We start from the raw sequence: 26,528 nt of genomic DNA on the forward strand, positions 1-26,528 counted from the left end.
CTGCTCTGGACCAACTTCTTTCGCCCTTTGCCTTTGGTGTCGGGGAATAATGCCGGGGCAGCTGCTCGCAGTAAAATAGGCTTAAGCAAATGGGATATTTTGGCATTCAAGTGCACGACAAGAATGGGAGTATTTGCATTAATTCTCTCCTCTCTTTCCCTGCGGCGGGAGAGGATGGAGAAAACTGGGATGTTTTCCCGTGGGGTAAAGCCAGAGCTTGGTCTTCTCTGGCTGGATTGGGGGTGGGAAGTGCTGGATGCTGTGCTGGGGTGTCAGTGCTCCATCCCACAGCATCCAACTGCCCAGACAATGGAAAAGGATGTTTTTCCAGGGAGGTCACGGTGTTTCCCCCTGCACTGCAAAGGCAGTTGCCGGGAAAGGGGGTCTCAGCCTCTTCCCTGGATTCAGATGAGGGTTAGTTATCAGACATCACTGACTCCCCGTGCAAACTCACAGCTTGTTTTGTGTTATTTTTGATTGCAAAGAGCAAATGATGCGATCAACTGGCTGAAACACAAGGTGGCAAAAATTTGAAAAAAAAAATTGAAAAATATATTTGGAATCAGCACCCATCTTGAATGGAGAAATCGCTGTCGGGCTCCGGGGTGTTTTGCCAATGGGATTGGCAATATCCTCATTAGTTGTCAGTAAATCCTTTGGACAAGTTAAAACTAGTTTTCTTCAAATGCACGTGGTGCAGTGGCGTGGCATTTTTCTAAAGTCACGAGTTATTATTATTTTTCCTTCTTGAATTGGATTACCAATTTAAATCTAGCTTTTCTTACAACCCCTTCCAAAATGCACTTGGCAGTTTTGATCTGGAAGAGGAGGCAGAGGAGTACAGAGCAGCAGACACTGCGAAGCAGGAGTCCAGCTGCCAACACCAGCAGCTTCCCCTGCACCTCATCACCACATTATTGCTAGTTTTCTGAGAGAGTAGGCAGTATTTTCCTTAATCCTGTCTTTTCAAAGGCTGGTAATAGAGAAAACTTGACTTTAGCCGTGGAAGGATGGAAGGTGAGCTGGTGCACATGGCACTGAGCATCCAGCCATGCAGTCCCACATAGTTGCACCCCAGAAACTGCAGCATGGAGCAAGGGACATCACTGGGAGTAAAGTCCTGTGGAACTTGAAACCATCACAACTTTGTAGCGAACTCCAGGAAATTACCTTTCCAGCTTTGCTTGCTGGGAACATTTCCCTTTTGGTTTAAGGACTGTGATGTTTTTTAAAATCTGAAATTAATCTGTGAGCTTTCCATAAAGTCTTGGGTGGGTACATCAGGAGCACATTTAGATAGAACCACTGAGTGTCAAGTGCAGAAGGGAATGCAGGTTGTTGGTGCAAGGAGCTGCTGGGTGTCCCTCACAGAGCTGAGCTTCCCACACCGATAGATGAACAGTAGATTAATAGTCCTAAGCAATTGCATTATCTAATGAAAATTTTATATAATTATTTTATATAACTTTTTTGGCAGGTAGACCCCGAAATGGATGGTATTGATTGCTGGAAAAGAGCCTGGCCTGTCTGTTGCTGGAATTATTAGAGGAGAATTGGTAGTAATTAATTCCTGTGTATTTACAACATTTTCCAGGGTGCTAATTGCATGGGATCCATTTAAGGTGTTTGGCAGTGGGGAGGGTTCATACACTGGTTCTCATACACTGGTTTTTAAGGTGTAGCTGGATGTGGATCTTGTGCCAGGGAAGATGCTGGCAGTGGGAAAGCCAGGACCATCAGCTTCACCTTCACTCCAAGCCAGGGGCAGGGGCCACTCCATGGGGCTGCCCATGGCAAAGCATCCCTAAATGCCAGGGTTGGGGTGAATCTGTACACCCGACCACATGGTGTGAAGCCCTGGAGGGCTCTCCTCTGCAAAGCCCTTCCTGAGTCAGGAGAAGCACTTCCAGCAAGCCCAGCTTCACTTCCCACAAGTTTCCCTTTGTAAACCTCGCTCCCTGTACACACGCGTGTGCAAAACGGAGCCTAATTGCATTTAGTCTGTTTTACACCTCCCATGCTTGTCCCCCCACCCCGCTCCCCACCCCCCTTTAATTCGGTCGCTGTGAAATTTTTGCAGCCCTGCCAAGTTATTTCCTTGGGATATATTTAGAGAAAGCCAGCTCAGCAGAGCGCGCTGGGTGTTTGTGGAAGGATGTTTGTAAATGTTAGCAGGAACGCTGGCGGGCTGGCGGAGCAGATGTCCGCGAGATGCTACCAAGAGCCTTATTTACAAACTTGTAAATGACTGAAGGGGTTTCCTTCCCGGGGATAAGGGGGACGCCGACTTAAGAGATTAAAATCCTATTGTTTCATGGCCGGAGCTGCTGTCTCAGATTATCCTTTACAAGGGAGGAGGAAAAAAAAAAAAAAACCCCAACAAAAAAACCCGTATTAGCTTGAAACACCATTCAACTGTTGTGCCTTTTTTTTTAATGGTCTGGGGGTTTTTTTTAAGGCTCAAGGAAAATACGGGGCTGGGGGTTGTTTCTTTCTCCATAAAGGAGAGGGGAAGAGTTGCCGAGCGTGGCTGTTCCTGTCCAGGGTGTGTGCTGGAGCTTTGTGTGCTGGGCAACTCACAGGTGATGGATTTAAAATAAGCACAAAAGGCTTGTGCTGTTGTAGAAGTATAATTAAGCTGAACTTATATGCACAGCTTGGTGTCCTATGGGAGCACAGCGATGGCTTTTGGGTGGTTTGGTGATACTGCTATGAGCCCATTTAATCTGTTTTGGGGTTTTTTTTTATATCTTGGGAATACACAAAGCTTCAACCCAGCGTTCTTTTACCTTCTCTTACCCTAAAATAAACCAAAGCTGGTTTGCTTTGTCTTCTGGAGCATCCAGCCAAGTGGCTTGCACTGGAGAAAGCAGGATGGACTCTGGCATACCCTGGCTGGAGAGCACGGTATGCCCCCAAAAAATGCTGAGCCCATCTGAGAGGCTCTGCAGGCACCACGGTTTTGAGGTGGGTGCCCGCTGCTGGCACGTGGGCTGGCAGTCACACTCTCAGAACCTGCAGCAGGCTGGTGTTCTATTTATTTTGGTGCACGTTGATACAACACAGGCCCTGGCACTGACCTGTGGAGGGGACTGGTGGGGGAGAGGATCTGAGGGCTGGGTCCAGAGGAAGCGGTTGGCGTGTCGTCCTCCCTGGCGTTAATCGGGTTACTGTGAGGTGTGGGAGGGTTCTATTATTAAATTTAAAACCTGGCTATATAAGATGAAGGCAGCTTTAACGAGATGAAAAGGCTTAACTGGAGTCCAATTAAATTCCGTATTACCTGTTTACGCAGCCTGCTTAAGTCCTGACCCTCACGCTGGTTTCTTCTTTAGGCTCCAAAGCCTGTGCTCTAGGCAAAAAAGTAAAATCAAAGGAGGCAGATAGATACCAGATCACCAGCATGTCCTGAGCACCCTCGCGTGCTCCTACCAGAGGCAGCTGCCCTCAAGTCTTGTGCTGCTCCCACAGTGGCTGCAAGGTGTGAGATGCAGCCAAAATTCTCTGGTCCACGGGCAAAACCAGCTGAAGCTCAAAAAAGAAATACCCAACCATCCTTAGTTTGGGTTTTAGGTCTGTGCCATGAAGATACTTTTGCTCTCCCCATCTCACTGCTGGGTTGCTGGGGCTGTGCCTGGCCAAACAGCCAGTGCTGGTGGTTCTTCCCACGAGCGGAGCATCCTCTCTGCTCCCTACCACTCTTGGCATGTTATTTTTATTAAATTGTTTGGTGAAAGCCAGCATGGGATGCTGGGGCAAGCTGCTCGCCTGGAGTGTGTGGTGGGGACACCAGCTTGGATTTAATGGCAGAGTTACTACCACCAGTTGGAACCTGTTTTTCATAGATGGTTAATAGGAACCACTGCTGGTGTTGGTGAAACATGGCAGGTTTGGGTGGGTGGTGAGCTTGGCTGGTGCCCTGCCACCATTATGACACTGAGAGCCTTGCAGGAAGAATTCTAGTGCCTTAGCCCACCTTTAGGCTGCTCTTCAAGGTCCACAAATGGGGATGAGGAGGAAGAATCCCTTGCAGCAGCCCCGTGTGTGGACAGCACATGCAGAAAGCTCCTTGACTTCCCAAGCCCTCTCTCATAGGGTGCTGCCTTTTATTAGGCAGGTACCTGGGAGCTGGGAGCAGACACATTCTGGCAGTGACGGTAATTTCAACCCACCTGCTCTGGTTTCTAAATTCAGCCCCCAAAACCCTCGCGGGGCCTCGGCGGTGCCTCACGGCTGCTCTGGGGCCGAGCGTGCGGCAGGGCGGGGGGCAGGAAACGGCTCGCCGCACCCTGCTCGCAGCAAACCCTCACGCCCAGCAAAGACCTAAACGCTGCAGTAAAGAAAGTAAATAAATAAAAGCACTGGACCGCAGCTCCTCCCAGGGCCGTGGGACAGCGGAGGTGAGTTGTGTTCCCGGCTCAGCCGGCCTGGGAAAGCAAATCTGGGTGACACCGAAGTGCTGGTGGGGATGCGCCAGAGGCTGGGGAGCGGTGTGGGGCAGCCAGGCCAGTGCTTCTTCCCTGCTGCTCTTCAGCACAGTTAATACAGCAGAATAACCTGGTTTCTCCTGGAGGATTAGGTTAAGAAAACAAGATGGTTTTAATAGCCCTTTTACATCCTGCATAGATTGTAGCTGAAGACCCTAACCAGCTTTGTAGCACAGCCAGACAGCACATCTTTTCCTTTTTTCCCTTTTTTTCCCCCTCCACAACCTGATGCCAGTGGTCCTGCGCAAGTGGGCTCCTATCGATAATTCAAGTGCCCAGCTCCTGGCTGTGCTGTTTTGTCCGATTTCCATTGCCTCCTGACCTCCATCCTTCTTTATTTGCAAAGCTATACTTGCAGGCAGCGGTAATAAATCAATTAATGACTCTGATGAATCGTTTAATGGCTGACAAAATAACACTACAGTCAACAGCTTGGATCTCTACAGCAGTACCAGAAGATGCTGGTTGACTCAGGGTAGGGAGACGAAACAGAGACTGTTAGCTCAATTAGTGCAATTAGTGTGCGATTTAAAGGCTTAGACGGCATCTGCTGGCGTACCAGGCCGGTGTGTTAACTGAGAGCTTCGGTTTGGAAGCGAAACACGGTGATCCAGATTGTCATCATTCCACTGGCTTCCACCAAAAAAAGAGGAAAAATACCAACGTATGTGGCAGGGAATTAAAAATACATATGTGTGTTTGTGTATATAGCTATACATGTGCGCCCCAGGAACACATATATATTGATTTCCAATGTGGGGAAAATTTGCCATCTCACAAAAGGCAAATGAGCTGGCACGCCAGCATTGTCCTGGCTCGTTTCTGGCAGTGGTTTCCACATGTTTCAGTGGAAGGAAATTCGGGGTGTCACATGCCAATGGGGACCTTCGTGTGGCTGATGTGCTTCTGGTTCAGCTCCAGCTTGGATGTGGTGGCACAGCAGTTCCATGCCTATTTTCTGCCAGCTTCCATGGTAACTGCACATTGTCTGTACCTTCACCAGGGAGCTTCGATGGGTTTTAGATGTTCACCTAAGGGAAGAGCTTTGGAAAGCAAACTGCAACCAAGAGTCCCTAAAAAGAGTTTCTGGGACAAAATGTTGAAAATAAATCATGTGGGAGGAGCTGTGTGGCCAGAAAAGTCCTGGAAATGGGTGCTAGAAAGCCCTTGGGTTTATGCGCTGACCCTTAGGGTTTGGGTGCTCACCCTTAAGGTTTAAAAAAGTTGTTCCTGCTGTCTGTTTTTGCTGTTTTCCTTTCATTTCTGGCATGCCCAAGTGTTTTACAGAGCTGCTCCAGCCACAGCTGTGCTCCCATTGCTTCACCAGGGCTAAAGGTGCCTCAGTGTTTACCTTAGCAGCGGTGATGGGGAGGGGAATAAAAAAAGAAATAAAATGTCACTTCGCAGCCTTGTAAATCATTCATCAAGGGCTGACCAATTTGGCTCTCATCCTACAATATGCTCAGGGTACTTGTGGGTTTTTAATTACCAAGTTCTGCCAAGCGCCACATGTGCGAGGAACTTTAAATCCCCGTTTACGCTGCGAAGGCATAGGTGAGGTTTCAGGGTGTTTAACACGGAAAAATACTCTGTGGTTTTGTGGAAAAATGGGTATTTGCTTCAAGATTTTCTTTGGCTCCTCTGCTCCCTGTTGCAGAGGGGAGGAGAAGAGCAGTGTCCTTTCCCCCCAGATCCTCAAATCCATGTTGTTCCTCCTCACTCCCCACCACTTTGGGATCCATTTCGCTTTGGGAGATTCCCCAAGCAAAGGATTATAGTGTGCTGGAAATCTCTTGAAACCATAAAATATCACCTTGGCAGCTTTATTGCAGCGCTTGCCGCCTTGGGAGAGAAGCGTTTTGCGTGATAGAGGGTTTAATAAAGGAAATTCCAAATGGGCTCGCTGCAGTTTGGGGCTCAGTCTTATATATTTTTGCATTAAGAACCGTCATCTGCTTTGCAGAGAAACTGCAATATGTTCATGGCCTTGGATTAAGATTTGGTTTTACTTTTATAGCTGACCCACTTGGGGGGATGGAGGGAGGGGGAGAAGTGGGTTCACTCCCTCTCCCATCTATTTTTGCTGCCGTCTGATGTATAAAAAGAGCCTGGAATGGGCAGGGTTATTTTTCCTGCCAGGACTTTTTTTTTTTATTAACTGTAAAAACACTCAGATCTGGCCTTTGCTGCTGATGGGGGGAAGGCTGTTCAGGATGCCTTGTTCAGGGGCACGGGAGGGAGCGTGGCGTGGGGTGTGCCTGGGGGTGCAGGACCCTGTAGCCTCAGGGGAATTGTTTATGTCATGAAGGGAGGCTCTCATTGGGGAATCAGCCTCCACTGCTGTCTGTGACACTTGCAGCTTTGAGATGCTGGAGTGGGAAAACCAACCACTCATCTGGCATGGTCCTGGCCTTCATCCCACATCCTGCATGCCAGCTCCTGCTGGAGAGCGTGGTGAGGGGCACAGGGGATGCCCTGGGAAGGCACAAGGCAATGATTAGTCTGGTGCTCCCCTGCCTCTGCAAGGCTTTCTGGTCAGGAATAGCAGGATTGCCGACCAAACATGGGGATCCTATCTTGGCAATCTTTAGTCCTTAGTAATAATCCTTAATTTTCCAGGCTGCCCTGACAGCCTGGCTTCCCCCTCTGCTCACATCTTGTGGTTGTTGCTGCATCGGATGCGGTCGAGAGCCGGGGCTGGCTCGGCTGCTGTTGGGACCTGGGGTTTGTTGGGTGAAACCAAGCCTGAGCAGGCTCACATGTACCGCATCTGTTCATGGGATTTCCTCTGTGGAAGTTTTTTCCACTATGGTTTTAGGTGGGTACGTCCATCATAAAAATTGGTGGAGGGAGTAGTTCAGCAATCCAAATCCAATTAACACCACTGAGGTGCCTTTATAACTGCCCTATAACTGGAATGGGGGTCACTTGGTGTTGGGCAAGCTGGGGAGCACTTGGACAGCACAGGTACTGCTCCTAATCTCACAGGGATGTGTCACCAGCAGTGGCTTTTAGAGAAAGATCTTTTTCTTATATTTTCCTTCAGAGTAAGAGCTTCCCATCACACTGGTGCTTTCCCAGAAGTGAATAAATGCAAATAGGGATGCTGACAGGAGTGAGTGGGGTGTCCCATGTCTGTCCCTGTCGCTCTTTTTGGGCCTGGAGCTGTGCTGGTGGCTCATTCTAGGGAGGCATGAGGGGGAATGTGACTCCACAGATTGAATACAATGAATTTGGAAATGAATAATAAAGCCTTGGCATGTTGGTGAAGTCAGGGAAACATAATTTTCAAAGGACAGGGCTAAACCAGCAAACATGGTGGGGAGGTGGGGAGAGAAGCATTTAAAGCTTTCAAACAGCTTCTGCCTAAAATTACACGTTGGACGTGGCTCCTTGGTGGATTAACAAGACTCAGTGCCTGGGTAAATGAATAAACAAACCCCAGAATCATGTCCAGGTTCTGTGTGGCCGTCTCCTCCGTGGGTGAGTCACAGAGGCCGGTGTCCCTCCAGCTGCGAGCATCCTCCGCCGGTTCCTGCTCGGGGGAAGATGCTCAGGGCTCCGGAGATACAAGGCCGATCGGCTCAGTGGGATGTGGCATTTTTAACGTGCTTTTGTCATAACTCTGACCATGTTTGCCCTGGTTTTGTTCCCCGCAGAGCGCAGCTGCTGCCCCGAGTCCCGTGCTTGGAAACATTCCCCCGAATGACGGGATGCCCGGGGGCCCCATCCCGCCCGGGTTCTTCCAGGTAGGCTGCGGCTCCTCCCGGTGCTCCCTCCACACCGCGCACGTGTTTGCTTTCGCTCTGGGTGTCAGCGCTGTCGTGCCTGTGTTTTGTTTTGTTTTGTTTTGTTTTTTCCCCCAAGAGGATGCTAGGGAAGCAGCATGCCTGCACAGCTGACCTGTCTAGGAATAACTTGTGTTCTGCTGTCCTTCCACATTTGCTTTCTATCTTTTGTGGCCTTAAAGCAAATTCCTTTTTTGCTCGAAGAGGTTACTGTGTATTTACAACCAATGTTTTTTTTCCAAACTGCTTGGTTTGTGTTTGGGTTGGGATTGTATTTGTTCTCCAGTCCTAACAGACGTGTGTAATTGAAAACATTCTGGATTTTGATTCCTGAAACTTTTTCCCCCTCCTCTGGTTAACCACTTGATTTTTTCCAAATGCAATCACTGAATGCATTAACAAACCCTGGCTGCGGCTGCAGGCAGGAGTGGGCTCCAGCCAAATCCCTGAATGCCGTGGAGGCACCTTGTAATCAAATACCCTGCAAAGTCCCCAAAGTCCCCTCACTCCTTCCTTATCCCACAACAAGCTCTGACAGAGGAGGGGGTAACGTGTTCGGAGTGACGCTGACAGAGAGGATATCACCAAGCACAAAGAAAAGGAGTTTTCAAACCTTGAACCTTGGGGGTTTTTCTCAGGAATCTCTTCGCCCAGATTGAGCTGCACTGGTTTGCAGCAACATAAGCTTTTGGTGCTTTAAAATCCTCCTGCTTGAGGATGAAACACTTGTTCGTGTAAAAAATGGGATAAGAGTTGAAAGGAATATTTGTTTTGGCAAGCTGGGCTTTTTTTAATCTGAGCTTGTGATTTGTATATGGGAGAACTTCTCGGGCAGTAGACAGGCGAGCTCGATAAGGAGCTTGTGATTTATTGTGGCGATATCTGAGCCCGATATCGGCGATTGCATTTGTGTGGGAAGGGGGAAGGAGGGTCCCGTCTTTTTTTTGAGAGAGAAGGAGAGATCCCATTTCCTGAACATGCTTCTGACAAAGTAAGAATGTCCGATATTGATCGGGAACCCTAAAACAGGCAGATCCTGTAGCAGCGCTCGGCGGCAGGGGGTGAAGCCAACGGCGGAGATGCAATCTCACAGGTCATAGCTGCTGCCAGCAATCCGAGTGCCAAGCTGCTGCTTCCAACAAATGTGTCTCCAAAACGTCCTGATCTCGCCCCGCGGTGAAGCTGACTGTCCTTTGGGGCTTCTGCTTCACGCCGAGCTGCGAGGGCTGCAAAACTGGCATGAATTTAGGGCAAGGCATCGAGAGTATGGGTTGGCTTTCCCAGAGTGGGAAAGGTGAGGAAGAGGAGTCACATCTCTCCAGACTTTTACTGTTCATGCTGCCGTCTTGACTCTTCCCGTTGACAGCCTCCAAGCTGTCCCCCCTTCTTTCCTTTCTGCCCTCCTGTAGCACTTTTGCACTGAAGGTCTGATTCAGGAGCAAACAACCCATCTTAGCTCCCTGCCTCCCATGCAGCTGGCCCAGGAGCCACTGGGGAATGGGGTGGCTCAGAAGCAGGAGTGGATCCTGAAATCCCAGACAATGTAATAACACCAGGACAGGTTATGCTGCCCATCCCCAGCACTGCCAGAGGGAAGAGAGGATGAGTGCTGGTGCATATGGCTCACATGTGACATCTGAAGAGCTTGCCTTTCCTGAAAGCCCTCCAACATCTGGTTTCTCCTCCCAGCCCTTGGGATGGAAAGCAGAAGAAAAATCCCACCTTTTAACACAGTCTGAACATTGCCTCCATGAAAGCCTGTCTGATTTATTGCGGGTGCTGGAGCTCATTCCAGCTTCAGGAGATGCTGGAGAGCAGCTCTTGCAGAGATGGGCTGGAGGCTCAGTGTTGAGCCAGTCACAGCTTGGGGGTAATTTCCTAACTGTAGGAGATTAAAATGCCTAAAATCAGAGGGCAAAACCAAAAAGGTCACAGAAGATAGAAAGGACTTCTCCCCAGCCCTTGGTATGCCAGCCCTGGGAGTGAGTGAGGTGGTGCCACCTCAGCCAGTGCCATCCTCATGCCAGGAGAGGGCTCAGAGGTTTTCAGCACCTCTTCTGCACCAGGGACCTGCAAGGGATATCCCCAAGGGCAGCAGGCATGGGCAGATAGTTTTTGAGAGGATTTAGAGAGCCTGATCATGTCCAGGCATGGTGGGGAGTCACACAGGGAGCTGAGGAGTGAGTCACCAGCAAAGCTCAGGTAGCAGAAACTCTGCACTGCCACCCTGGGGGTGCACAAACCCCCCCAGCCCTGCATGTGAGGACGTCCACTGCAGGCATAGGGAAAAAATGATATGGACCATTTCTGGGATTCTGTAGCCCGAACACATGTGAGTGAGCTTGGAGGAGAAGGAGTGCTCCAGGAAAGGGAGAAGCAAGGAGGACTCCAGGCTGCAGTGCTCTTCAGGTTAGGGGCCAAGAGAAGTGCAGCCTGCAGAATCTCCCAAAATGATGGGAAAGGAGAGGCCCATGGCACTCTTGGGTTGCTGGGGCATTTCATGGTGCCAGCCAGCAGCACAGCCTCGGCTGTGCTCCTGACAAAAGGTTGGCTGGGTTGACGGCCAGCATGGGTAGATGCTTTTATTTAAATCTCTCTCTTTGTCCCGTTGAGATGAGCAAACAAACCCTCTGCTCATCGTCCTAAAGGTCATCAGAGGCGTTCCTGCTTTTGTTTTGAAAGCTGGATTGATGCCGGGGTGCAGATCCCTCGCAAGAGGGATGGGGGGATGCCAGGGAAATACAGGAAGGAAAACAAAAATTGAAAGCAATTAATACCACACCTTTATACCACTAAACAAACGGGGGGCCGAGTCAGCAGCCCCCCCCCAGCCATGCCTGCTGTCCCCAGCGCAGAGTCCCCGCGCCGCCCCGTACCCCGCGCTGATGAAATGGAAAGTTGACCATAAATCAATGTCGGCGCTGCGTTAGCTATGCATCAGCGGCTCGGCGCCGAGATGCACCAAAACAAAGCGCCGGCTGCTCCGTGTTCCCACACTGCCCCCTAATGCAGACAGACCTCGAGAGCTGGGGAGGACGGGGGCTCCAGAGCCCGGGGGGCTCCCCCCACCACATCCCCTGCCCTCCCCAGCTCTCCTCCCCGCGTCCTGGAGACCTCCCCCTTTGGGTGAGGTCGCCCGTGGGGTGAGGATGGTGAAGCCAGGGACAATAGGAAGGGGTCCATGTTGTCCTGCTCCCTCCTTGGATGCCACCATTTTCCCCCTGCTGTCCTGATGTCTCGGTGGGATTTCCCACTGCTCGGCGGGTGCCACCAGCTCTGGCCAGCCAGTTCCAGTGAAGCAGCACGAGAGCCATAAAACCAGGCTGCTCTTCCCAAAATCACGGGGTAGAACTTGGTACCAGCCTGCAACAGGCAGGGTTTGAGGGAAGGTAGCCTACAAGCTAGGAGGAAAGGAAAAGCAAGCATCAGAGAAAGTTTTTTTCTGGAAGTTTAGTAGGATGCCCGAGGCTTTTGTACCGAGCGTCTGGAGCATATGGTGGGATTTGCAGTCAACTTTCTCTCGGGTGCTCCAGCCAGATGGAGGTGACTGTTCTTGGCTCTGGCTGACACGGGTTTGTTTCCTGAAGAGCTTGTGTTAAACATATTCCTTAAAACCAGGCTTCTGCAGTTGGGAGCCCCAGCTGCAGGCGAGGCAGAGCTCCTGCCCACGACTGCCTTTCGCTGTCTGCGGGGGGAATTTGGCCCGCCTTGCCTTGCCTCACCTCGCCTTGCTGCCTTGCCTTGCCTTGCCTTGCCTAACCTCGCCTGGCTTTGCCTTGCCTTGCTTTGCCTTGCCTTGCCTTGTCTAACCTCTCCTGGCCTCACTTTGCCCTGTCTCGGGAAGGTTCTCACCCAGCACCACGTGCTAGAAGTCAACCGGGGTCTTTGTCTTTGAAGGCAACTGGAGCATCTCTCCTAAAGGCTCCTTCAGAGATAGCTCTTTTTTTCCTTGTCAACTTGCAAAACATCTTTCTCCTTCAGTAGAAATAAATCTCCTCTCCAATAAACCCAGGCATGGCTTTAATTAATATCCATCTAATTTATTTTAGTATTTTCTAAACTCAAAACTGGCAGGCAGGGGCAGGTATTTTAAACACAAGATGCCTCCCTATTGCTAACTCGAAACCATCAGTGTCTCGTGGCAGTGATGCTTTGCCTTCTCGTACCATCCTGCCTTGTTCTGCCACCCCCAGAGGTGCTTGAAAATGTTTTTAAATAGCAAAACTCCCCCATTAGCTGAAAGTATGTAGCCCATAAAACATGATCCATTTGTGGTGAATTACGCTGGAAACATAAATTGACACACACAGAGCTATGATCGCTCGTGCCATTTTCCATCTTTAATATTTTACAAGAAGTTTGAGGAGTCGAGCTCATGAAAGACAGAGTGGAAATAACCTGATCTCCTGGAAGCTCCCTGTAGGAAGCAGCTGTGGCAGCAAACTTTGGCTGTCCGGCGGGCCAGGTTGGGCTTTTAAAGTCCCTGGAGTTTAGAGGGGAGAAAGAAATGAAGCAGAGTGGAGGTTGGGGCACCGAGAGCTGTTGGAAACAGTTTCCTCTAACACCATTTTAGCTGTTGGGGTGCTTTTTTGGGGGTTTTCTGAGGCAGCTACAGGAAGATGAAGAACAACCCCACACAAAGAGTGTCCAGTTTGAGGAGAAAAAGGAAAAACTTGAGAGATTATGGGGTTTCTGTGGCTGGGGAGAGTGCTGGTCTGGAGATGAGAGTGAAGCAACTGCAGAGCAGGTCCTGCTCACCCAGCATGGCGTGTCAAGGAGCTGTGCCGCAGGGATGCGACTCCAGGGCTGGATGGAGGGATGTGGAGGAAGCAGGACAGCATGTGTTCAGCCCCCTCCTTTAACAGGAGTAGTTAATAACTGCTAAACACACGTTTTTTTAAGAAAAAAGGGATGTTCTGTTGGTTGGAGCCCACATGTCATCTCTGCAAAACACTTGTCTCAACTGCCGTGATCCATCGGGATCATCTGCTGCTCCCTCTGCAGCGAGGCAGTCCCGTGCAAAAAGCCAACCACTCCAGCAGGCGTTCCCAGCCCAACACGGGTCCCAGCCCTGAAACATCTGCAAGTATTTATGGAGATAACAGTATCCAGAGGGACTGCTTTCTGACAGAGCAGGGCAGCCCTGCCCAGGGGGCCACGGCAGTCGCAGCTTGGAGCGAACATTTTGGATGCTGCTGCACAGAAAAAGCAAGAAAAGCAGGAATATTAGAAAAAGCTGCTTTCAGCTCCTCCCTGACTGCCAAATGTTTGCACAAGCTGGGCGTCACCTTATCCAGAAGTGTCCTCTGGGAATGGTACCACATGGGATAATGCAAGGGCAAGGATGCTGCGGCGCCGAGCCTGGAGCATCCCGGGAGCAGCCTTGGTGTCAGGGCAGGAGCACGCTCCAGAGGATGCACTCAGCAGCACAAACAACGGATGCTCTCTGGGTCCAGCTGCCGCAGGGGATTTTTCTCTGGTGGAAGTGCTGCAGTGTCTCATAGATGCTTTTTCTCCAATAATCAAAGAGTGTCTGCTCTCCGGCTCTAAATGCAGACTCCAAGCATCACCTTCAGGCCCAGCCAGGGTGCCTTAGGTGGCCGTGTCCCGCGTGTGTTTGGTACCTGTTCAGCCCACACCCTCACCTGCTGCGGGATATTGAGGGAAGGACATCAGTACCTGGACAGCAATGACCCCCTCCTGCAGCACAAGGCAGGCATTGTGGAGGACACTGGCTCTTGCATTGATGGGGCTTGAGGTTTGGCCTCTGCCAGCCCTGGTTTTTACCTTCCACTTGATTTCATCACTCATTCACCTCTTCTGATCTTCCCTACCCCAAATCTTGCAGCTGAGATGTGTAGGAAGGGCTTTGGGGGTGTCCAGACCTTGCTGGGGGATGGTGGGAGGTGTCTGCTGCCCCTGCTGCACTTTGCGTTCACAGACAGAGTTAGCAACTCAGAAGCAAAAATAAGTCAACTTCCATGCCTGGAGAGGACTTCTGCTAAAGGAGGTTGATGCTGCAGTTGGACCTCAGAGGTTTGTCTTCTCCGCTCTGGTGGGACATGGATGGAGAAGGCAGTGGGGAGGGTTGTCTTGAGGTGCTGTGACCTCGTCCATATGAGGTTGGCCAGGAACTAAGGGCAGGGGCTGGTTCCTTTTGGTATCCTGGAAAATAAATGGTGGTGTAAGTGGTGGGATTTCAGCGGCTGGAGCAGAGAAGCTGGCAGGAGGCTGTTGGTTTAAGTCTGCTTGGCTCCATCTCGCCACTGAACCATTCAAATTAAAAAAAAAAAAATTAAAAAAAAAAAAAAAAAAAAAAAAAAAAAAAAAAAAAAAGAAGAAAAAACCCACCCTCTCACTTTATTTACATTGCACTCAAGTTTCTGCTGTACAAAAGATTTGCAGGTGCAAATATGTCCTGCCTTCATTAACTTCCCCTCCCTTTTTAATTTATGTGATTTCAATTTTCCTTCCCTGTACTGTTAATTAGGGGACCCTCTAATCAGTACCATTATCACAGTGGTATTCATGTTTAGGAAAGCTGCTAAACAAATGCTTGCAAAATTGCTAAATGGCTAATTAATGTCTGTTAATTAAGAAAATTGCTCATGGTAACAAACCATGCCATTGCTGGCAGCAGCTAGAAGGCGAACACTTGTTGAAATTAGTAACGAGGCAGGTAGAGAACATCTGCTCCGGCGCCGGTCCTGGAGCCTGCCGTCGCTTCCCATCACCTACTGACAGAGCTCCTGTGCTTTCTCTACCAATTACACCTCCTTTGACTCAAAAAATACTTTTTTTTTTTTTTTTTCCTTTTTTTTCCTTTTCCTCACGTTAACACGCACCGGTATATTTCTTGCACCGAGCTCACGGTTTTTCCAAGCAAATTTTCATTTTGTGCTTTTAAGGGAAATTTAAAAAAAAAAAAAAAAAAAAATTAAAGTGGGTGTTCAAGCCCAAAATGTCAGCGACTGCTGCATTGCAGTCTTAAACCTGCACCAACTAATCTCTCCTTTTTTCCCCTAGACATCCTTTCTTTGCTCGCAAGGCATTTTACTCGCATCCTTAGGGAATCCACCTCGAGGAAGGATGTTGCATCCCTTCAGCGTGGCGGTGCAGCCCTGGTTGTGCCGGCCAAACGCTGCCCAAGCGTGAGCTGGGACGTGCTCCTCGTCCTCCGCGCGCGCTCCAGCACCTCCAGTGAACCACGGTCAAAACACAAACCCAGAGGTGTTTCCAACCTTTGGGATGAGAGAGGAAAAAAATAATTTTTTAAAATTTATTTTAAATTTAATTTTTTTTTTAATTTTTAAAATTTTTTTTTTCTTTTTTCTTTTTTTTTTTTTCTTTTTTTTTTGGTTTGGGGGTAGTTTTTCTATTTCCCCCCAGCCTCTCTGGTCCTCTCCTGCATATTTTTTTTCCCTCGTTGCACGCCCCTCCAAAGTGTTTCCCTGTGTGTTTATCATTGCAGACTTGGTTGAACCACTGGACTGTTTACTCTCAATGTGGCCACTGTATTTTGACAGATGTTCTGAATTTGAATATATATTTTTTTCCGCATATATCATTACTCATTGTTCAGCTACAAATGAATAGAAAATCAATTAAAAAAAAAAAAAAAAGGAAAAAAATTTATTTAAAACCGGGAGAACTGACTCCCCGACTGAACAGGTCCACCTGTGAATCCTTTTTTTAGCTCTTTCTGCGCTTTCATGTGCTAATCTATAACCTCCTTCTACTGTCTGACCTCACAGGGACCGCCTGGGTCACAGCCCTCGCCACACGCACAGCCTCCACCCCACAATCCTAACAGCATGATGGGACCCCACAGTCAGGTAAAGACACTAGTGATGGGTAGGGCTGTGAACCGGGACGTGCGCTCGATTTACTCCTTTTTTCCCCCTCTGTAAGCATGCTGGGCAGCGGGTACCCGCTCCCCGGGGAGCATCCCCCCGGGCACCCCAGCTCCAAAGCAAAATGTTGGGTTTTTTCCCTTTTTTTTTTTTTTTTTTTTTTTTTTTTTTCTTTCTCTCTTTTTTTCTTTTTTTTTTTTTTTTTTTTTTTTTTTTTTTTTTTTTTTTGGTGTTTTTTGGATATGCAGTTGTCAATGGACTGAGAAGTCAATCGTGGGTATCAGACTGTTTTACCTTCCCAAGGTAGCCTGAGAAATTTAACTTGATACGGATTTTTAAGCTTCTGTTAGTAGCAGCAGTTGTAAAAAGAAGTAACGTTAAGCCTTTCTTCTTTTTTTTTTTTTTTTCAGTACTTAGCACTGGGGTTTTTTGTGTGTGCGTGTCTGTATGTGCTTATTTGCCACTTTTTTTTAATATATCTCTATATATTAAACTTGAACATTATCTAACACTCAGGGTTTCCCATGCACTAATTTTAACAGCCTCACCTAGTATTGCCGATGCCAAACACGCTCTCAAACAATAAACCTACAGAGAAAATGTCTAGAAAATGGACTCCAGACACCTTTCTCTTATTTTTTTTTTCCCTTTTGAAACATAACTTTTTTAAAAAGGATGTCTCCAGAAAAAAAAAGAAAAAAAAAAAAAAAAAAGCAGTGTGTACAGGCTAACCAGCGTGCGTGGGGAGTGTGCTGCCTCCCCAGGGCTCAGCCCTGACCCCCTTTTGTGTCCCCGCAGCCGTTCATGTCGCCGCGCTACGCCGGAGGTCCCCGGCCCCCCATCAGGATGGGCAACCAGGTACTGCGCTCCCGGGGTTCTGGATTTCCTAGGGATAGCTGTTATTTGGGAAGGGGGATGAGGGCCAGGCGTCCTGCAGACGCTCCTTGGGTTTGGGTGGCAAGCATCACTTCCTTGGTCACCCTCCTTTTTCCTGGTGCCGGATCATCAGGTGTCACTTAACAATGATGGTTTAATTTTACTTTGAGGTTTGGGCCTATCAAGGGTGGAAACAGCAGTGGGGAATGTGCTGCTTTCCAGCCGTGGTGTTCCCAGCAGGGCTGTGCCACGCTGCATGCTCGCTGCCTGGCTGGATTTTCCCTGCAAGCGCAGAAAATTAAAGTGATGGAGATAATCCTGCTGCTGGGTTGACCGAGCGTTTAGATCAGCGGCGGGGTCAAGCGGGGCAGGTCACTGCTGAATTTTTTGGGTTGGATTTATCCTCTTATCCCAGCTTATACAAGGGCAGTTTGTTTCTGGCCTTGCGGACGGAGGCTTCCACCCCACGCCCTGCCTGGACGCATGCGTGGCCTTTGGTTAAGGAATTCATCTCCTTGCCAATGATGCCATGCAGATCCGTAGGGTAATGGCCAAGCCAGAGGTTATTTGTAAGGGAAATTAAAGGAAAACTGTAATTCCTTTGAGTAGCAAAGATGTCTGTTCAAAAATTATCTAGGGAGCTTGTTTTTTGGCTGTCAGCGTGATTCTTCTGTAGGTCTAATTAGCAGAAAGAGCAGGATAGTCAGGAAGTAGGATGTACCAGCTTGCTCTGGGTTTGTGCTGGCTGGGTTTGAGACTTGAATCTTTGGAGTTTGCTAACTGGTGCTGAGACAGCTGAGATGTAGATGAGAAAAACCCAGAAGGGGCTAATGGAGGACCCCCATGGCTGGAAGAGCCTTGCACCCAGGGCACTGATGATCTAACGAGGTATTAATTCGCTGCACCTCCTCATGGGTCAGTTTTAACAGGACCCCATCCTGCAGTGGTTCTTGACTCATCCCAAGCTCTGCTGCAGTTGAGCACAGTGATCTGGGCAGGCAGGAGAGGCAGGGGGAACTGGTTTGAGGAGGCTGTTCCACAGCAGGATCAAGTGTCCAGGAGTGGGTAAAGTTAATTAGAAGGATTTCATTTTTTTCCTCTCAAACACCACATAAAAAACACATGTTTGTACCTAGGCAGAGCTCAGCGAGGTTATGGTCACATCCTGAGGGACAAGAGGAATAAATAGGCAGGCAGGAAGGTCAGGCAGCAGAAGTGTAAATATCCACCCCTGCAACCCTCCTGGTTTATCTTCCTCCTGCTTCCAGCCTGCAAAAATCTTGGGATTGGGCTGATTCTGCCTCGGCACAGCCGTGTGCACCCAGGGCCTGTGCTGTGCTCCAGCACGGGAATCCTCCGTGTTGGCATCCAGCGTAGCAAAGCTGTTTACAGTTTGCTTCCCTCAGGCAGACAATATCTGCATTTTTCTTCCCCTTTATCTGTTTGGAGTAGCCTTTGAAGCTTAAATAGCAGCATTGCCCGAGTGGAATGTGAGTTTGGGGAGGGGGCCTTGCTCTGCTGCGCATGGAGCGTCTCCCCAGCACAGCCAGTGAATCACTGCCTGGTTTGGCCCTGGTGCTGTGTGTCACCAGGGTGCCATGCTGCTCCTCACCTTTCCCTGCTGGATTTGACACCGCTGCCCTGCTCAGCCCCCTGAGGTTTTCCCTGCTTTCCTAAAATACAGCAGCATTTGGCCCAGGGGGAGGGGGAAACGCCTTTTTTGGGGTTTAGAGAGGGTTTGCAGAAGGATGAGGGAGGCAAAGACCTGGAGGCTGTAGCAGTGGGATGGGGGATGCAGGGGGATGCAGGATTTACTTTTTTAATCTTGCTCCCTTGCTTTCACAGCCCCCGGGTGCTGTTCCCGGTACACAGCCATTGCTGCCCAATTCGATGGATCCCACGCGACAGCAAGGTAAACCCAGCAGAGGAGGGTCAAGCGCTGGTGTCCTTAATTAGCTGTTAATTCGGGACCCAGAGTGGCTGTGGTGCTGTGTAACACCCCTGCTTTCCTCCCAACAGGGCACCCTAACATGGGCGGCCCCATGCAAAGGATGAATCCTCCGCGAGGGATGGGCCCCATGGGTCCCGGTCCGCAGGTAAGCCCGGTGCCAAAGCACATCCTACAAACCATGGGAACAACCTCCTGGGGCTCAGAGGGCTGGGAGTTCCCCCCACGCCCTGGCCCCCCATTAGTGTTAATGTGTTTTACATTAGTCTTGCATCTGGAAATCCCTCCTTTTAACAGGAGTGAGGTCCTCAGAGCTCATTAAGGGTATTACAGCCTCCCTCCTGCCCTTCTGTCAGAGGGGATGGCACTTAGCTCCATGCCGGAGCAGCCTTTGAGTGCATTACACTGCCTGCCTGGGAAACAGTTGCAACCCTAACTGCAGGAAAGGGAAAGGAGGCTTGCATTTGAAATTAATAAATAAAAAGAAATGGCAAAGATCCCTTTAGCAAAGGGAATAAGGCTTTCCCCTGCGAGGTTCCCCTCCACCTGCCCTTCCTGCTGCCTGCTTGAGCTCTCTATTTCAGGAAAGGGGAGTAAACTTGAAATTAAGCAGATCTGGGTTAATATATGCTGTCGTTTCATTGATTCACTTTATGGAGTGGCTCGTTGTTGACTCACTCCTGTTTGTTCCTTCTACGAGACTTCAAAACCAGATTACCATATTTTGGTTGGAGGTTTATCCTCTCTGCATCGTCGCCTACGTGGAGTTTGTAGCGCGAGGATCAGAGTCTGTCAGGAGATGAGCGGGTGCGCTGGAGTTTTGTTTTGTTTTTCCCCTGGAGACTGTTGAGATAAGTGAACGTTGTGTAAAGAGGGAGTTGTGTCATGTCTTTGGCACCAACCTGAGGATGCTGCTCGGGGGTGCTCGGCCACCGGCACCCAGATCCATCCTAGGGCAGGGGACAAAAAACCTGCACGAGCATCGTTTCACAGGCAAGCCCTCCCATAGCGCTGCTGCTGTGCTTGAAATCCTCCTTTCCTGGAGGATCACACCCAAAAAGAAAAAAAAAAAAAAAAAAAAAACAACAAAAAAAAACCCAAAAAAAACAAAGGCATTCGCAAGCGTGGCCTGCGCCAAGGCGAGCGGCGGCGGCTTGCCCGGGGGAGGCTGCTTCCCACTTCCAGAGCTCGCCGCAAAACTTGGAAGCGGCGAGCGCGCGCTGAGCGCCGCGTGGGATGGCGGCGGCTCTGGGAGCCGGCAGGAGTTGTGAAATGTTCAGAGCTTTATTTTTGACTCCACCACTCCCTGTGTATGTACATTAGGGAGAGGTTTTTTAAGAGGCAGCCTTTCCCTGGAGAAGCGCTGGGCTTCCCAATCTGGCACCCGCAGGCGCTGCCTCCCTGCAGCCATCCAGGAATTGGTGCCTGCGCAGGCAGACACCAAAAATAACGACCCAGACCCAGCAGCCCCTCACACCTTGTGTGCCCAGGGCTTGTTTTCCTTTAAGGTTTGCATTGGGACCTTCCTAAATACTTCTCAAACTATTCCAGAGGGCTTCAGAACATCTAGCCAGGACATCCTGGAGTCCTGACAGCAGCTCCTTATTACACAGCAGTGATGAATCATCCCTTTCAGCTGATTGCCGCTGCCTTTTTCCCTTTTGAGTCCCAGTGGTAGCTCTGCAGAAGCCAGGACAGGGTTTGCCAGCACCAATATGAAGAGGGTTTGTAGCTCTCTGGGTTTTGGTGGTGCTTTGCCCAGGTCGCTCGGCACAGCTGCGTTCCCTCCTCACCCTCCCTGAGCATCTTTCAGCTGGCTTCGTTTTCCAGCCTTTCAGCTCCAATTAAAAACGCTGAGCCTTTTTTTTTTTTTTTTTTAAACAAGGGGCTTGATGCTGCTATTCAGTGTAAATGGCTGAAATTTCTATCAATTAAGGACTTGCTGGTAATTTGTTTGGGGAAAACCCTTTTCTGCCTCTTCAAAACAAACTTTGGTGATGCCCTCAGCAGTGCACCATGCACTGGTGCACTGTAAATTCAGGTAAAAATTGACAACGCTAAAGTACTGTACTTAAAATCCAGTTTGGAGCACTCCAAGGGGCTGTGGTGTAGGAAGTGGCCAGCCACCCCTCCTCCTGCTATAGCAGTTTTTTCTTTAAATGGCAGAAACACAGTCCAAAAAGATGCATTACAGAAGAGAGGGAGGTGGGAGGGGAAGAGTGGCAACGCGACCTAAATCTGGCTGCACGTCGCCTGGAGGGCACACGGAGCAAAGCACAGACCAAATGGAGCGCAGCATTCGGGGGATTCCTCTTCCTCCACTGCCTTGGGCTTGGCTTTGTACTAGAGCTGGTTTTAGGAGATGAGGGATGCAGATCTGAGGCTCCCAGTCCCAGCTGGAGGCTAAGCCCGGGAGGAATAAGGCAGGAGAGGGGGCCCAGGGGGCTGCCTGCCCTCGCCCACTCCCCGCAGCTGCAGATCCGCTCTGGGGGATGGAGCAGAGGGATGGGGAGCAACAGAAAAACAAGCCTGGCTTGGTATTCCCTTCTCCAGCAGTCATCCAGGGAGCAAGGAGCGCTCCATCTCTGGGGGAGCTCATGCAGCCTTTCCACATCCTGACACTGCAGCAGGAACCTTCCAAGTGGTGCTTTTTCTCCTCCTCCTGCCCCTGTTTTCTCCTGCACAAAGGGAAGAATCCAAAAGGCTGTTGCTGGCGCTGGGGGCTGTGAACAGAATTGTCTTGTGGAGCTGGGAGGGGGATGTTTTCCCTCTGCAGAGAGCAGGAAGGGGGAACTTTGGGGCTCAGCCTGGCTCCCGTCCATATTCAGCTGCCTGTTTTTTTGGTTTTTTTTTAATAAACACAATTGCCTCTTATGTTCATCGTCATTAATTTTTTTTTTTAAAGCTCATTTTTGCACACAGAACCGCTTGTTTTTTGTTTGTTTATTGGCTTGTTTTCCCCTTTCTCTTGTCTCTCTGGTGTCCCTTCCCGTTACGGTAGACTGACCCTTGGTTATCGTTGCAGAACTACGGCAGCGGCATGAGACCTCCACCCAACTCCCTAGGTCCTGGCATGCCTGGAATTAACATGTAAGGCAATCCCCACACAGGGAGGTTTCACCACTGACTCGGGACTGTCTGCAGAAAAACACAACATTTATTTTTTCCCCTGTTTAATTTTGTCCCCAGGGGGCCGGGCGCCGGTCGACCGTGGCCGAACCCCAGCAGTGCTAACTCAGTGAGTATCTTGGGTTGGCTGGGAAGTGTCCTGCAAATGGGATCATTCCCCATTAGCTGGGCCCTGCTAATGAGAGGAGCCTCTTGCTTAGGCTGCTGGGACTCCTATCCTGGCCAGGCTGAAGGGGCTCTGGGGGTTTTAGCTGTGCCCTGATGGGATCCAGCCCATGGCTGAACCTGTCTCTCTTGTCCCTACAGATCCCATACTCTTCTTCATCGCCTGGTACATACGTGGTGAGTCCTCCTGCCCCTGCTGTCTGTCCTTTCGTCAGGAGTTCATGTGGTTTGGGGGGAGTCAGTGCCGTGGGAGGTGGCACTGGGCTGTGTTTGGGGGTTGGGAGTTGGGGGAGGAGTTTGAAAACTTGGAAAGGTGGGCAATGCTCGTATTTACACATCTGACACCAACTTTGTTTCTGCAGGGTCCGCCCGGCGGCGGTGGCCCTCCAGGGACACCCATCATGCCCAGTCCTGCAGGTACGAGCCCTCTGAGACCCCTCTCTCTCCAGGGCTATCCCTGCCCTGTTGGTAATGACCAATTTTTGTGGCTTTTGGCTTTCTGGGAAGTGAGTGGCATGGGCTTCTTGACTTTGGGATTGCATTTGGGGATGTTCCTCCATCCCCCTGTGGTTTTGGATGCTGTGGGGCTCAGGAAGGTGAGGAATTACCTCCCCACCCTTCCCAGCCAGGAGTTAAATTATTTTTCACAGTTGAATTTCTGTGATTAAAAACTTTGTGGATCTTCATTAAATACAAATTAGCCAGAAAATGGTGGTAGTTAGAGGGAATTTTGGGTGATAAAATACAAAAGAATGAGTTCAAGTGGCATGAGTTTGTTTTAATTAAGAAATGAATTAATCACCCGACTTACTGGGCTTCAATGTTTCACAGATTCAACAAATTCAAGTGACAACATCTACACAATGATTAATCCAGTACCGCCCGCAGGCAGTCGATCGAATGTAAGTCTGCTTTCTAATAATTTACATATCAGATACCATAACAAATCATAATTAACTTCATCAGTTGAGAGTAAAGCAGTTTAATTGATTTCAGCCATTTGTTACAAAACAGAAATAAAACAAACCATCAAAAAGCGATTAACTCTTGGGCGACTTTGTTAATTTTTTATGCTTATTAAGAGAGCAGCGGTCCTGCTGCTCCGGCCAAGGTGCTGGGTTTTGTGGGATATGGGCAACCTTAAATCCTGTGGAATGCTGGTTGGAATGCTGTGCTGCAGCTCTGGGTCAGCCCTTCAGCCAAATTTTATAGGTGAACCCAGAGGACCATGAGCCCCACAGACTCGGGAGGTGATGCAGCCTCAGATTGCGCCAGGGAATGTTTAGATTGGATATTCAGAATTTTTTTTTTCATCAGAGGGGTTGCCAAGCATTGGAATGTGCTGCCCAGGGCAGTGGTGGAGTCACCATCCCTGGAATTGTCCAAGAAATATGTGGATCTGGCACTTCAGGGTATGGTTTAGTGGGGGTGCTGCATTGACTGTTGGACTTGGTGATCTCAAAGGACTTTTGCAACCTCAACAATTCAGTGATTCTGCAGTACCTCCCTCCTTGCCCTGCTGCAGAGGGATGGCTGGGGCAGGGACAGTCCTCAGGAACCACCGTGGCAGCTGCTTGGGGTTGTTTTGTGGCTGATTTTGGTTTTGTCACCTTTTTCTTCCGCAGTTCCCGATGGGCCCCGGTTCTGACGGCCCCATGGGCGGCATGGGCGGGATGGAGCCCCATCACATGAACGGATCGTTAGGTGAGCCTTGATGGTCCTTCATTCCCTGGGGACACTGGCAGAGCATCCCAGTGCCTGTTCCCATCCTGGGGTCAGCCCCCAGTTCACACCAGTGAGCAAAGCAGAGCCTTTGGGTGGAAGTCAGCGGGGCTGTGGGAGCCACAGGGCCTTGGCTGCAGGCCCAGTAAGGCTCTTCTCCTTTCTCTCCCCTCTCTGCAGGGTCAGGAGACATAGATGGACTTCCAAAAGTAAGTGGGGTTGGTTGCAGGGTGGGTGTCTGGGCTCTCCCCTTCCCGCAGCACTGGGGTGCTGCTGTGACCCTGGTGGATGGGGACACGGGGAACGTGACTGGGGTGGGCAGGGCTGTGCCCCGCCCCACGGCATTGTCCTGCCCCTGTGGCATTTCGGGGGGCTCTGGGGACCTGCTCACCACCTCCCCTCCCATCTCCCACAGAATTCTCCAAACAACATAAGTGGCATTAGCAATCCCCCGGGCACTCCAAGAGACGACGGGGAGCTGGGAGGCAACTTTCTCCATTCCTTCCAAAATGACAATGTGAGTGAGTGCCTGCCTGGGGATGGGGGGACAGTCCCCGAGGTGTGCCAGCACTGGGATGGGTGGGCTTGGCACAGTGTGGGCTTGGGTTGTGCCGTGTGGGAGCTGCTGCAGGACAGAAAAGAGGGCAGGAAGGAAATAAGACAGTGGGTGGAAGTTTGGGGTCTGTGGTGGGATGGAGTGCACAGGTGAGGTGGAGAGGAGCCGGTGCAGAGGTGCCTGTGCTGTCCTGGCCCATTTGAGGCTCTGTGGGTGGCTGCAGACATCCCTCCTGTTCTCCCTCTATTAGCAGCATATGCACACGTGCATGTTAATTATTTGTTTCAAATTGCATCTCACCCCATACTGTTCCGCTGATTTTCTTCCCGGAAAAGCAAGTTACAGCGCAGATTAGGCCCTGAAAAATTGGAGTCTCCAGCATCTCCTCTCTTCCTGGTATTTAGATCCAATTAGGTTGCTGTGTAGTCATCATCAGCCTCCTTTTGCATCCCTCTCTTCGATGTCCGGGGCTCTGACCCGCCTGGTTTCTCACCGTGGCTCTGTCTCTCTTGCAGTATTCCCCCAGCATGACGATGAGTGTGTGATTTCCCTCCCCCTCCTCCTCTCCAGGATCAAGAGAGTCAGCTGCCGTTCGGAGGATCTCAACGAATTATGCAAGAAGAAGAAGAAGAAGAAGCTAGGTGTATGGGCAGGGACACGCGTGGCGGGGGCCAAAACCCCAGGTTTAGTTTCATGCAATAAAAAGGCTGAACTTTTTATTCCATAAAACATGAAGGACAAAACTTAAAATATTTCAAGACATGACAAGACCCTTCTTTGTGCAGAAGGGTTTATATATGTACATGACACTTCTTTTTGGAAACAAACGGAAGCCTCTAGCACCCAACTCCGATCTCTTTGCTTTGTTCTTTTAAATAAAGACAGAAACCGAACCTGTTGTATGTTTGTGCCGTGCGACACCAGGAAGCTAGTCTAGATATGAAATCATGTTGTCTCTGTTGTAGTCATTTTTTTAAATAAACTGGACAGTTTACAATGGTGGTTTTCGTTCAGAAGGCCTGTTTTTCTTTTTTTTTTTTTCTTCCCTTTTTTTGGGGTTTTTTTTTTTTTGGTTTTGGGGTTTTTTTTCCCGTGTTTTTTTTTTTTTTTTTTTTTTTGTTCGTTTGCAGCACAACGCTTCCTCCTCCAGTTAACAAGATCTTCTTTGGGGAAGAGACTCCACCACCTCGTTATAAACTTGTTAATGCAGGTGACCCCTTCTAGGATCACATCCTCGAATGAATCGTGATCTTGCTCTCTGTGACTGTGGCATGCACTGTGTTAGTCTTTCCCCCTCCTCTGAGTACAAGAAGAAATCTCTTCTCCCTCCCTTCCCCAGAATCCTTCAGCTGGTTCACTGCAAAAATAGAATTTTTTTTAATAATTTTTTTTAAATCCACCAAACAAAAAAAAAAAAGGTTAATCTGACCTGGGACTTTGAAACTGTGATCTCCAGCTAACTTTGGGATTTTCTGGGGGTTTTATTTGCTTTTGGGGGTATTTTGTGGGGGGGGTTCTTTTCTTTAGAGATGTGCTCTTGTCAGGATTTCACTTATCTATGATTTGGAACTGGATGGAGATATTTTTTAAGGAATTCTTGTTGTTAAAATGTAACCTTGCTATTCTGTAGGCTCGCTCTGTAATAAGAAAATAAAAATTAATGGCAAGCATCGAAGGCCCTTCCTTCTGGTGGGAGAGGAAGGGACGAGCCAAGGCGGCGGGTTGGGATCTCTGTACATGACACTACCCTGTAGTTTGGTCTTGGTTTTTCTCCAGCTCCCATTTCTGCTCCATGTATATCATATTCTGTAAAATATTCTCTCCCTTGGATTTGACCTTTGTGCGGATTATTGAAAGCATTGTATCTTGTTTCAGTGTTTTTTCTTACCTTGTAGTCTGGTTCGAAAATTACCGAGAGGGGAAAAAAAAATAATTATTATACATTGTAGTTTGTGTACGATATTTGTTGATAATGTTTTATTAAAGGGATGTCTTTTTTCCGCA

General features: G+C 49.4%; 1 protein-coding gene across 3 annotated transcripts in view; it reads left to right on the forward strand.

Annotated features, from left to right (window-relative positions):
• The window catches only part of SSBP3 (single stranded DNA binding protein 3), a 55,622-nt gene extending 29,094 nt beyond the window's left edge, over positions 1-26,528 (forward strand). Inside the window, exons 5-18 of one of the 3 annotated variants that reach the window (XM_053949880.1) lie at positions 8,147-8,236; positions 16,030-16,110; positions 16,927-16,986; positions 18,850-18,916; positions 19,024-19,100; positions 21,978-22,042; positions 22,142-22,190; positions 22,388-22,423; positions 22,609-22,663; positions 23,078-23,148; positions 23,872-23,950; positions 24,149-24,177; positions 24,384-24,485; positions 25,040-26,528. In XM_053949880.1, the coding sequence (XP_053805855.1) occupies positions 8,147-8,236; positions 16,030-16,110; positions 16,927-16,986; positions 18,850-18,916; positions 19,024-19,100; positions 21,978-22,042; positions 22,142-22,190; positions 22,388-22,423; positions 22,609-22,663; positions 23,078-23,148; positions 23,872-23,950; positions 24,149-24,177; positions 24,384-24,485; positions 25,040-25,069 (891 nt within the window). In that variant the 3' untranslated portion in view covers positions 25,070-26,528. The remainder of the gene's footprint in view (positions 1-8,146; positions 8,237-16,029; positions 16,111-16,926; positions 16,987-18,849; positions 18,917-19,023; positions 19,101-21,977; positions 22,043-22,141; positions 22,191-22,387; positions 22,424-22,608; positions 22,664-23,077; positions 23,149-23,871; positions 23,951-24,148; positions 24,178-24,383; positions 24,486-25,039) is intronic. The other 2 variants (XM_053949881.1, XM_053949882.1) reach the window with 2 other exon arrangements.

The sequence above is a fragment of the Vidua chalybeata genome, chromosome 9, assembly GCF_026979565.1.
Source record: "Vidua chalybeata isolate OUT-0048 chromosome 9, bVidCha1 merged haplotype, whole genome shotgun sequence".
NCBI classification, from domain to species: Eukaryota; Metazoa; Chordata; class Aves; order Passeriformes; family Viduidae; genus Vidua; species Vidua chalybeata.